This window comes from Metschnikowia bicuspidata, assembly GCF_001664035.1.
Source record: "Metschnikowia bicuspidata var. bicuspidata NRRL YB-4993 chromosome Unknown METBIscaffold_2, whole genome shotgun sequence".
Taxonomy (NCBI): Eukaryota; Fungi; Ascomycota; class Pichiomycetes; order Serinales; family Metschnikowiaceae; genus Metschnikowia; species Metschnikowia bicuspidata.
The window spans coordinates 1,829,629-1,841,613 of NW_017387732.1; the positions used below are offsets into that span (position 1 = coordinate 1,829,629).

General features: G+C 54.2%; 4 protein-coding genes across 4 annotated transcripts; 1 reads left to right on the forward strand and 3 right to left on the reverse strand.

Moving 5' to 3' along the window:
- Window positions 1-5: 5 nt before the first annotated feature.
- METBIDRAFT_11234 (uncharacterized protein) lies at window positions 6-863 on the reverse strand (the record flags this gene model as incomplete). Its single annotated transcript, XM_018853939.1, has 1 exon — window positions 6-863. One exon carries the CDS (start codon window positions 861-863, stop codon window positions 6-8), a length of 858 nt encoding a protein of 285 aa, XP_018712889.1.
- A 3,323-nt stretch (window positions 864-4,186) lies between these two features.
- SEN15 (Sen15p) lies at window positions 4,187-4,516 on the forward strand (the record flags this gene model as incomplete). Its single annotated transcript, XM_018857206.1, has 1 exon — window positions 4,187-4,516. One exon carries the CDS (start codon window positions 4,187-4,189, stop codon window positions 4,514-4,516), a length of 330 nt encoding a protein of 109 aa, XP_018712890.1.
- A 528-nt stretch (window positions 4,517-5,044) lies between these two features.
- Window positions 5,045-5,776, reverse strand: METBIDRAFT_16974 (uncharacterized protein; the record flags this gene model as incomplete). Its single annotated transcript, XM_018854675.1, has 1 exon — window positions 5,045-5,776. A coding segment is annotated over one exon (732 nt), but the record flags the coding sequence as incomplete, so codon positions are not given.
- Window positions 5,777-7,903: 2,127 nt separating this feature from the next.
- Window positions 7,904-10,855, reverse strand: VID21 (Vid21p; the record flags this gene model as incomplete). The annotated part of the gene is made up of 4 exons (XM_018857221.1): window positions 7,904-8,362; window positions 8,447-8,653; window positions 8,795-9,740; window positions 10,266-10,855. The coding sequence occupies 4 exons, from the start codon at window positions 10,853-10,855 to the stop codon at window positions 7,904-7,906; spliced, it is 2,202 nt and encodes a 733-aa protein (XP_018712892.1).
- Between the last annotated feature and the right edge of the window lie 1,130 nt (window positions 10,856-11,985).

Genomic DNA, 11,985 nt, shown 5'->3' on the forward strand with positions numbered 1-11,985 from the left:
GCCGCCTATACTTCGAACACCTCGATCTTAGCGACGGCCAAGTTGGTAGTGGTCACAATACAGTAGGCGGCTCCGTCGGCCACGGCCGCATCGTCAGAAGACACGCCGTTGAAACCCAGCACACTAGGGTCGATTTCACAGCTCAAGCCGTTGCACGCGCTTTCGTCCTCGCACGTGATGCGGAGCCCGAAGCTGGGCAAGTCCGTGAACGTCTCGATGTAAATGGGGTTCCAGCCGATCTTCACGTACGTGTTGTCGTCGCTGTCAGTATTGGCCCCGGCCACATATGGCGCCCAGTTTCCGTACGGGTTGTCGCTGGAGCCCCACACACAGCCTTCGTCCGTGGACACGCCCAACGGGTTGATGTAGTAGTGGGCCGCCGTGGACGCCCAGTAGTCTTCGGAAGGAACAGCCAAAACCTGGAGGTCGCCTGCACCTACGCTGGTGGGGATGAGCATGGCCTCGTTTCCAGGAAGCACGGTCTGGCAAAAGGCAACCATGTCGCTGGCGCTGTTGTCCACGTACACGGTGTTCGTGCCATTGGTGCAAAACGAGCGGTCGAAGGGCTTGGACCACGAGCCGTCAGACTCGCAATACAAGCCTCCATTCTGGGACTCGGAGGTCGTGTACGAGGTGGACTCCGGGTCCCATTGGTTCATGAGTTGGCCGGGCGGACACGCGTAGGGGCAGTACGAGCCGGCACTGCATTCCTGGTCGGGCGAAAGCGCCCAGCCGGCGTTCAGCAGAGTGGGCGTAATTTCAACTAGGCCTTCGTCGGTAGGAAACTCGCACGTGACCGATCTCTTGGAAGGCGCCGCGCATGCAGTGGCCGCGAGAAGCGCGATGGGTGCGAAAAAGCGCATGTTTTCAGTGAGCGACAAATCGGTGGGGAGGGCGTAGAGTCTCGGAAATCGGGGACTCGCTCAGATAAGGAAGGTGGGCGGTTCAGGCGTTGGCGCTGTTCCGGCTGTCTGTTTGTGACGGTGCTGCTGGGGGTCTGAAATGTAGATTCAGAGAGCGACGCGCGTTGCGAACGAAGGTAGGAAGGGAAAGGAAAGAAAAGATGGCTGATCTGAATGGATGGCCCGAAAAGGAAAATCAGATAGGGCCGTGCGGCCGGCTTCTCTTTTATACGCCAGCAGCAGGCGGTTTTGCCCCGGCCGTTCCTCGATATGGTGTTGGCAGTGCTGTCGCTATGGGTTTCTGTGTAGGCACACCTAAGCCTCGTGTAACGAGATGCTAACTACAGGTTTTGGCGCCGGGGCCAAAGGCCTGGCCTGGGGATTTCTTTTTTTGCCTCGCTGATCCGAAGTATGACACTGCAGACACGGAGTCTGGCCCGCCGTTTGGCTAAACGGGGCCATGTTGCGAGGCGTGGAGGCGCCGTGCATGCGCCAGTGCCCGATTGGGCAAAGGCGATGCGCATTTCGGCACAGTCGTCGAAATGACTTCTCCTAATTGGGCTAGATGGCGTGCGCATGCGGCGAGCTGCCGCGCCATATGCACTCGCGCCGTCTTATGACGTGCGTCGATCTGGGGCCGCTTCAAGCAACTCGAGACTAGTCGCTTTAGGCTTTCGCGTGGTGCGGATCTACAAGCGGCGGGACAAAGGGCCAGAAACCGTCTGCAAAGTGTGGGTGGGGCCATACGGAAAGCGTCGTCAGATCTCACCAGCAGCCCCCTCGAGATCCGAAAAAAAGGAGGCGATATGGCCGCTCCGAAACAGCCCCTCTTTTTTCTTTTTTCGCCCGGCTAGATCTGGGTCTCGGCCCGGGCCCGCGAGCCCCAGTTCCCCTTTCTCAGCCTTGGGCTGAAATGCGCGTTTTCAGTGCACTCAGCTCTCGCTTGATTTTCTTGGATTTTTTGCGGAATATTTCTTGGTTCCGAGCGCCGTGTTATTGCCGTGGAGCATTCCGTTTGCTGTATCTGCTCTGGCGGGTCTAGACTTTCGTTCTTGCTGTGGCTCGTATGAGCCCGGGCTCCAATGGATCGCTGAAATCCGCGCGAAAAAGCCATCGCTTGATCTGGCATTGAATTTTTCACTTCCACACAGGAATATCGTGAAACTCCGTCCCGTGGCAAACACACCTCTCCGAGCCTGGGGCCTAGACTTGTTTAGGGGTACGTGTCACATATACGAACCTTTTGAATGCACGATTTGATCGCATCACTTTTTTTATTTTCAGAAATATCGGGCTCTCTATCGTGGCAGTGGGCATCACAGCATTGTTTTGGTCATGTCCCTATACGAAAGTCATCATAGAGACTCATGAGAAATACGCTCAATGTTTTTCCCTGCTTTTTTCTGACCAGAGAGCGCTCGCCAAAAACCTGGAGCCCTGCCGTGTAGGAACACGAGACGTGTGCCGTGGTCACGTGAGCGTTCTAGCCCCCGCCGGCTCCACGGTGCATAATTTAGCCTTGCGCATAATTACATCGATCCTCTCTGGAGGCAGTGTTCAAAGGTGGTGTTTGGTTGCGGTGCTGTGAAAATGTGCGGGTGTATGATTTGTTGCATTTTTTATTCTCTGCAGCTAAATATGACGGAGAGGAGCCTGGATCAAATTGTGTGGTTGGTCAGCTCTATACAACAGGTTGTCCAGTGGCACTTTGAATGGAGAGAGGAGATACAAATCCGCGGCTCAAACTGACATCATTTCAACTTCTGGTCATTTTTTTAAATTGCCATCATTTCAGCTTCTGGTCATTTTTTAAAGTGCCATCAGCAACTTTTGGGCATTCTTTTAAGTGTAGTTATTTTGACTTCTGGTCATTTCTCAAAATGCCACTATTTTTAGTATGGGTCATATTCTCATTTACTTCATCAATTTTTCTCACTCGGACGTTTTTCACTACATCAACCATTTTCACTTCATCAACTCTCGCTTACAACTTTTTTTTCTCCCAACTTTTTCTGCTCGGTTCTCTCTTCTTAAACTAGGTGCACGATAAGAGCACTGGACCATAAATTGAGTTAGCGTAGACCAAGCGTAGCATAAAGGTAGTCATCTTCATCGCCAAGAGGCTTGGAATCCAGTTGGCAAATACAGTAAGATATTGTCGACCGGTTTTCTAGGTGAAAGAAAGCATACATGACCGCATGATTCTTTGATGTTCAACATGAGCGTATAGAGGTTGGTCAGCTGTGTATACGCATGTGTTTTCTTTTGGCCCCTTGCAAACTGAGCTAGACGGGAATCAGCTGTGGGAATAGACCGAACCAAAGACGAAGTGTCTATCGAAAAGACACAAAGACTTCCATACTTTAAAAAGGACCGACTAGGGCACAGACATGGCGCTGTATGACTTTGTTTCCAACCGCCTGATTCTAATTTGAGAGCGGCAGAGGCTTCCTGAATAGCCAATTTACTGGTTTTGACAGTTTAGTTCCGCTGGACAAAATATGCTGTCGGAAGATGTTCGAGAGGTGAAAAACAGAAGCAAGTTCGAATTACACACTCAAATCCCCGTTGCTCGAAATTTTCATATTTTCACCCGACAGAAGCTCGTCAGTTTCATTGAGACGGCGCTTAATCAACAATGGCGTAATTTTTTTTTGTTAACTACGATTTCATTCATATTATCATCCGATATATTATTTGGGCTGATACATTTTGATGCCTTGAGCTGATGTCTGCACCAAAAGCAAAATGTACGCAACACCTAATAACTCGAATTGTGGGTGAATTTAAAAATTGTTCAAAACGTCTATGAAAAGGGCCTCTATTTAGCCAAAGTAATTCCAAATGTCTTCGTACGTACCTTCGCTCATCGAACAAGGTATGCTAAAAAGTAAGAACCTGAGGAGTTATGTCGATGAAGTCAGTACTTTCCGGAGTAGTACCAAATTGGAAACCGTAATCTGAACAAGAGACAGATCAACTACTGTCTCAGGAATCTGCCTATTTTTCCAAACCTTTGTCTGCAAGGTCCCTCAAGCAGTCATAGGCAGAAACAACTTTAAACTTCTATCGTATCAGACGAGGATGGATCTCCGGTGCGACTCAAAACGTCACAGGAGGTGTATTCCCCGTTATCCATTATTCTTGTTCCTTCGTCGCGCCCGCGCGTAAGAATTACATGCAAGAACCGCATCACATGAATCCCATCACAATCGTCCAGAACAAACAAGATTGTTGCGAATCTCCAGCACCCGACTCTCCTAAAGCTCTATACGTAACAATAGATGGATCTCGCGGCACAAGTTGAAAAAAATCTTGTCCATTATAATTTGTGGACTGATGTGCGGGTGTTTCGCAAGGACGACAGATTTGCTGTCCTCCAGGGTCAGCCTCCAAGCAAACTAGCTGAGAATGACGCCATGCAGCCAGAATGGGTGGTTCCGAAGTCCATGAATGACGTCAAATGCTCCATGGCGGAAATTGCAGCGTGGTTTGACTATGTGGCCACCATTTCGGAGCGGCCAAAAAGAGTCACCATGGCGATCGTTCAAGACGACGGTACAGTCGTGTACTATTTCGTCCACGATGGCGTGACAGCTCCGCGGCAAAACTAGTTCTTGGTTGGAAAGTTCTCTCTTGTAGGGATGCACGAATTATTGTCTATCAGGTAAACCCCGACGCGTCCGGCTTAGCGGAAGCAAGTTTCAAGCTCATCATCTAGGCTCCACGACCCATATTCTAGGAATGTGCTTCTAGCGCGGGTGATCACTGCTGAGACGACTTCGCATCACGGACCACAGCGAGTTGCGGCGTGTGGGTGTATGCTCGCGCAGGCCGGAGTCGACTCTAGTCCGACGGCGATCTCTATTACGCGTCGGGACCCGGGAAATCGCACTGTAGCCGACGCTGGACCGGCGGCACACGCTGGCAGCATCATCAGTGTACTCAAATGGATCAAGAAGGCCGGTTGGCCGTACGCTTTGTTCGGTGTCCGTGTCCGAATCGCTGGCACCGAAACGCGAGCCCACGCTAGACGTATCTGTGTATATGTCCGTGTACTTGTCTGTGTAATTCGAAAATCTATGATCCCGCAGTGCTGAGTCGGGGTCCACTCCAGAGTTCGTGCCAGTGGAACGGACGTAGATATTCATGAGCTGTTCCAAACGAGCCAAGAATGCAGTTAAATCAGCATGGCGAATCGGAGCGCGGCCGAATTTGAAGCGCTCGTATGCCGCAACTACAAGTCGGGCAGTGGTGGCCAAGTCGTCGTCGAGATGACCTTCGTCTTCAATTTCCTGGACCATTGCAAGAATGATTTCCCTGAAGGTGTAGTGCCGTGGGATGGTGAAACTGCCTGCGAAAAGACCGTCGGCCTTAATTTTGAGTCCTATGCTGTTAACGACATCCTGAAACACACAGTTCTCAGGAAGCCCCGAGATCTCGTTGGCGAAGCCGAGCCGCACGTTCCGCTGCTGGATGTAGAGCGGCGGCGCCCTGCCAGCATAATCAAAGCGCTCGGTGGGATTGTTCAAGGGGCCTGCACGGACCCGTATGTCGCCTAGACAGCGACGCAAGTTGGCAGTGATGTGCGCCCGGGTGGGTTCGGGCAAGTCATGAGGCTCCAAGGGGAGATACACGGACTTGGCCGGAATCTGGTTGATGAGCACGCGAGTATTGAATAAACGCGAGAAGTAGTACACGAGCGCCAAGAACAAGAAGAGTGCATGGGCACCAATGATAATGAAGAGCTTGAGACCCAGAGACAGCGCACCCTGGGTCTGAATGATGACATCCACGGGTGTCACCACCACAAGCGCGAGCGTGAAAAGCAAGAGAATCGCAAGCGAAAACGAGTAGAGCCACTCAAGCACGCGGCGTGAGAACTTTGCCGCCATGGTCTGGGGAAGGTATCGGTACATTTTACTGTGGCGCTGCCCAGCCTCCATTGCGTCGGAGCCGGAGTCGCTTGAGGCGGCGGGAGCCGGAGGCAGGGGACATTCTGGAACGCTGGGGCGATGCAGGAACACGGCGGGCGGAAGTTCGGCTCGCAAAACGGGCTCAGGGGTGTGTTGGTAAAACTAGAGGTGTTTTCGGGCACTGGCTATGCGGACTGGAACTAGCCCGTGGAACAGAGGCGGATGCGAGCTCTGGTCACGTGCTTCACGTCACGTGCTTCACGTCACGTGCCAACGGGGGCTATGGATGGCGTCCGTTTTGTGGCGTCGGTTTGATGGTTGGCGCCTAAAGTCGGTTCACCAGCGAAATACCTGCGAGTAGACGTGTTGGTTGTTATGGAGTTTGAATTTCAAAGTCTTCAAAATCTCTAGATTTGAATTGAAGAAATGATGTTTGAGTTGCGCTTACATACATTTTGGCAGCAAAAGAGCAGGGACGGCGACAGCGCGTGGTGGATCTAGGCGATACACCTTTTCTGGTTCGGGCACTCCCTGCGGGGTGGTGTGTCACGTGTTGTACTGGTTATTATTCTCCCGGGATCCCGGACAATTGGCAGTTCAGGGGCTAAAATGAATGTTGGAAACAGCCTCTGCTCCTTTATTCAAATGAGCTTAAGTTTGAGGCTGCGCTGTATATGAACCCCTAGTATACTCGTCTATAAATGGAAATATTACATTAGTCATTTTTTCAATTGAGTTTTTAGTTCGAAGGTGCACTGAAAATGAACCCCTAGTATACTCGTTTATAAATGGAAATATCACCTTTCATTATTCATTTTGAGCATTTCGCATATCGTAGATATTTTATCGTAGATATACTGCGTTCTCGAGCAATGACGCATTTTTCTTGGGAACAAATGCCAACCATGAAATTGAGCTGAGTCATATATCGATTTATAATGTACTGCCTGATGCTAAGTAGCAAGCTGATAAAATCAAAGCAAGAACTGTTGTGGCCCGAAAGTGGTGTTCTATGGGTTCAATTATTGAATGACTGTTGATGATAGTTCGCTCGAGGCTGCGCATCTGCTGGTATGGTGGGAACATGCTACAGGAGAATAGAAGCCATTGCTATTCACTGTATATTTTGTGCCGGGTAAACGTGTTTCTCACAAAATTTCGATGACGCTTCTTTGAGTTTCGGCGTGACATTGTCAGAGACACAGATGGAGAAGGTATAAACGGCGGTGCCAGGAAGAAGAAAAGATTTGAAAAGCCACGGCATGCCAAGTTGGTGGACAAGTGTGACATGATAATTGCGGCCAGAGACCACTGCTTCGACCAGAAGACAACCTGGTAGAGATGGAGTAAAAAAGCTTTTATTTCCGATGCATGAGTGTTTGCTAATTAAGCATAGATTTTATGTGGTGTGGAGAGGGAAGTGATCAGAGCGATCAGAGGTGAAGACGTACTCCCGAGATCCGGTGATACAACTGACTTTCTGTTCACTCAGAACAGACGACTCGATTGACCCAATGATGGGGGGACTGCAGATGCCACGCTTTATGCTTGTAAAGAAGACTCCACCAGCAATGAGCTTTGATCCATGTACGGAACTGAGACCTGAGTTGCAAAACCAACAATATAATAAGCACACTGCGAGGTGAATTGGATGCTGGGCATAGCCAGTTAAATTGCCAAAACCACAAGGCCTTTTTCAGTCCAATACAACGATACCATTGTCGCGAGGTGCCACTGATTGTTAAGTTTCCCATTCTGTAATGAGAATAGGTTCAGCAAAACATTTGCCCGCGCAAACACGTGTTCTATTTCACTCCGACAATGGCTGCTTCAATCTCCGGCAAACAAGGTGAATAACTCTTGGACCATACCGTGTCTGAGAGATACGGGCCCTGACACAGAAGTGACCCGGAGACAATGTTTATGGTGTCGCTAGGAGAAGGCCGCACGCAGCAAAGACAAAACGCTCCTGGCCCGGAAGTTTTCGAGCGCCCCCCCCTCCCCTTTTCAGAGACTCTGATACCCAACACCCCGCCACCACCAACACAGACTCGTCCAATAAAAAGCTTACCCCGCCATGCATGCTTAGCCCCGGGAACCAGGTTTCTTTGGGCCTTTTGAGCCGTGCAGCGGAGCACCAGCGGACTTTCTTGGAACTGCGCCCTGGCCGTACTGAGCGCCGCCCTGTTGCATCATGAGCTTCTTGCGCTCCTCGTACTGCATCTTCGACAACGTCTGTGCGTCCGGCTCCTTGCCCACAAGCCCCACGGAGGCCTGGGCCGCCAACCGCTGGCGCGAGAGCTGGGCCTGGCGTGCCTGGAGGCTCTGCTGCGCGGCGGCCGAGTCGCCGGCGGTGGCGGCACGGGCGGCCTGCTGCTCGAGCTTGCTTTGCTGCTGCTGCTGGAGATTGGCCAAGTACAGCGCCGCGAGCTTCGTGACCTGGTCCTTGGAGAGGTTGGGGTTCTTCTGCTGGATCGAGTTGATGATGGCCGACACCTGCGCCGGCGGGAACTGGATGCGGCCGCGCAGGGGCACGTCCGCCCGCTTGGCCAGCAGGCCGCTGGACGCGGAGCTGGTGCCGGAGGACGAGGAGACGTTCCGCGCGAGCGGGTTGGCCGACGCGGGCACGGTGCCCGCGGAAACGGCCGGCTGGCCCTGCTGCTGGATCAAGCGCCTCTGTTTCTGGATCTGCAAGAGCCGCTGGATCTGCTCCACGGTCAACGGCGTGCCATTGGGTGTGGTGGGCCGCTTGAAACTGGGAGCGGGTTGTTTGGACTGCGGCGCCAGGCCGGGCAGTGTGCCGGCAGCACGCTGCTGGGAGCCCGGGCGCCCCGCCTGCGGGCGTTGCAAGCTTGGGCTCAGCACGGCCGAGCCCGGCCCCCGCCGGTCAGTCACGCCGGTCATGTCGGTGGGCCCGCCCACGTTGGGCGAGCGGCCTGCGTGCGGCATCTCCAGCACGTTTTTCTGGGAGCCCACCGCGGCCATCATCTTGGACCGCGTGGCCTGCTGGTGCACGTACGCCTCCTGCAAGGACTTGTCACGGTCAACCTTCAAACGCGAGAGTTCTGCCGGCGTCGGGATCCTGTCTGGCGCCCGCTTGGGCGGGCGGTCCAGACCGAGGCCTGGGGCCGCCGGGTCCGGCAGCGCGGTGGTGGATCTGCGCGAGGACGCCTTGGCCGCGGCGGTCTCGCGCTTGCGCATGGTCTTGCGCATGGCGTCGAACATGGATGCCCAGCGGAGGCGGCGGTGGCCGCGCTGGATGCTCTCGTTGCCAACGCCGAGCGGCGAGATGCGGCGCTTGGTGGTCAGCTGGGCCTTGTGCGCGTGCTCAAGCCACTGCTGCGCCAGGTACGCGTTGATGCCCTTCATGTCGGAGAACTGGAACTTCTCGTTGAGCTGGACGTACCGCTCGAAGCACTGCCAGGGCGTGCGGCGCTCGATGTTGGACTCGCAGCGGCGCAACGTGGCCGCGTGGCTGGGGATGTTCTCGGCGATCAAGTCCCAGTTGAAGCAGTATTCGGCCACGTAGTGGATCAACAACTTGTCGTCCTGCGGGAGCCAGATGGTGGGCGAGCGGAACTCGATGTTCTTGACGAGCGGCGGCTTGGGCGGCCGCAAGAAGTTCAAGCGCCGGTGCAGCTGCACGCCAAAGAGGCCCTTCTGGAACTCGGGGAGGCCCTGCGCGGGCGCGGGCGCCCGAGATGATCTGCGCGAGTCGCGCAACACGATCTTGTGCCACTCGTCGTCGCGCTCCATGGGGCAGAGCATGCGGGACACCGGCACGAGCGAGCTCTCGCCGGTGCGCACGGGCTTGCGGGAGTCGTCGGCGTCGGCGAACGCGGAGAAGCGGGGGAGGCTGCGCACGATGGCCTGGTCGAGCCTGTGCATCTGGTGCACGTCCACGTGCGCCTTGAAGGGGCCTCTGTTTTCGGGGCAGACGCCTGCGCGGCGGAGCTCCTCGGGCAGGCACTGGGGGAGCAGCGGCGGCACGACCTCGCGGGCCGGGTCGGGGCGCTCGAGCAAGCGGCTGACGTCGATGGAGGGGCTGATGAGGGGGCGGGCGTCTGCGGGGGAGCCCGGGGTGGGTTGTGGTAGAGCCAGGGTGTTTTGTGGTGAGCCCAGGGTGTTTTCAGGCAAGTCAAGGGTGTTTTCAGGCAAGTCAAGGGTGTTTTCAGGCAAGTCAAGGGTGTTTTCAGGCAAGTCAAGGGTGTTTTCAGGCAAGTCAAGGGTGTTTTCAGGCAAGTCAAGGGTCTTTTCTGGAAAGCCCAGAATATTCTCTGGCAAACCCAGGATGTTCTCTGGCAAGCCCCGATTCGCTCCCGCACCCTCTCCCACACCCTCTCCCGCACCCTCTCTCGCACCCAGCGCGTCTCCCAACATATACCCGGCACCGGCAGCGGGCGCTCCCCCACGGCCAACATGGCAGATGGCCTTTCTCCGCACACACACCACGCGCCCGTAGGCCCAGAAGTCGCGCACGGCCTGCGCCATGGTCACGCAGCAGAGCTTCTTGTACTTGGCGGCCTCGCGGAAATCCGCGGCCATCCACCGCCCCTCCTGGAGCACGTAGTCCCACGCAAGAAGCCGGCCTTTGCGGTTGCGCCTCGCGTACACGAACGGGTCGTAGTAGCGCACCGGCTGGCGCAACAGCCACTTGCGCAGCCGCTTGAGCTCCTCGATGCGCGAGAACAACACCGCCACCTTGCCCTCCAAAAGCGCCAGCTCGAAGTTCTCCGTCAGAAGCGTCTTGTGCGTGCCGGGCAAGAGCTTGGTGAGCGGCAACGTCTGCGTCAAGTAGTACAACTCGGCCAACGACACCACGCTGTGGTTGGCCGTGGGCACGCTTTCGGGCACGCACACCACGTCCACGTCCGATCTGCGCTTGTGCAAAAACGCGCTGGTCTCGCGCTCCAACGATGCCGCCTGCGCCTGCAAGCTGGCCGGGCCGCTGCGGACAGGCACCACACGGCTGGCGAACGGCGCCGCGCGTGTTTTCGGCGTTTTGCGGGCGTGCTCCGTGACTGCTGCCTCGGCCATGGTTCTCTTTCTGCCGCGCCCGCCGCCGCCGGGCAAACACCGCCGCGCGGCGGCGGCCATGTCGCGCCGGACACGCGCCAATTCCGAGGGGACCGCCGGCGCCGGCGCCGCGAGGCTCCAGTTGTGTACAAACAGCGAGCCGGGCGCTTTTGCCGCCGGCTTGTGGGGGCCCGAATCGGAGCCGCCGGGGAACGGCCGCATGGGATTCGCCCAGAGAAACTCGAGCTCCTGGAGCTTGCGCGTGTACTCCGCGACGATCTGGTCCTTCCGCGCTGTCATTCTGAAACCGGATGGCTGGCGGAGAGGAGTATGGTTTTGGAGGACGCAGGGCGAGTTGACTGTTGAGCGAGAGCGCCGCGCACGTGAGAGTCACGTGGGAGTCACGTGGTAGTCACGTGTGTAGTATGTGGGTCACGTGCGGGTCACGTGTGGGTCACGTGTGGGTAGTAGGTGGGTCACGGGAGGAGTAGTCCTCTTGTCGTCGTGGCCCCGCCAGGAGTCCGGAAGTACGTAGGAGGCTCGTGGGCATTGTGGCCGGGTGCGGTGAGCCGCGGGTATTCCCAGCTTGGCCGGCGAGCATTATGGAGTTCGCATGTGGGCTACTCCTACCATCTCTAGTGTGGGTTGTTTCGGACTTAGTCCTTGGTTCGGGGCATGGAATCTGTCGACCTGTTGTGAAAAAGCCTGATCTATGGACAATAGAAGGACTCTTATCTATAAGTTTAAGATGTCATGAGTTAAACTAATTAATGTACGTTACTATTACATAATCAATGAGGAACTAAAGCCATGAATACCAGAGCTTAAAAGATAACTAATAGATATGATGCTTTAAACTGATTATGAAGTTTTGAACTTGGTAAAATCTTCAAATTAATAGCCTTTATGGTATTAAATTAATATTCAAACAATTCATAATAAGCAATTCAAGTGAATCAATAATAGCAGTTCTTTCAGATATATCATCTATAGTGATGAGTTATAAATTAATTTGATATTATTCAATATCATATATATATACTTATTTTATACTAAATTCTAATAATATATATATATATATATATACTTATTTTATACTAAATTCTAATAATATATATATATATATATATATATATATCAGATAATACGAG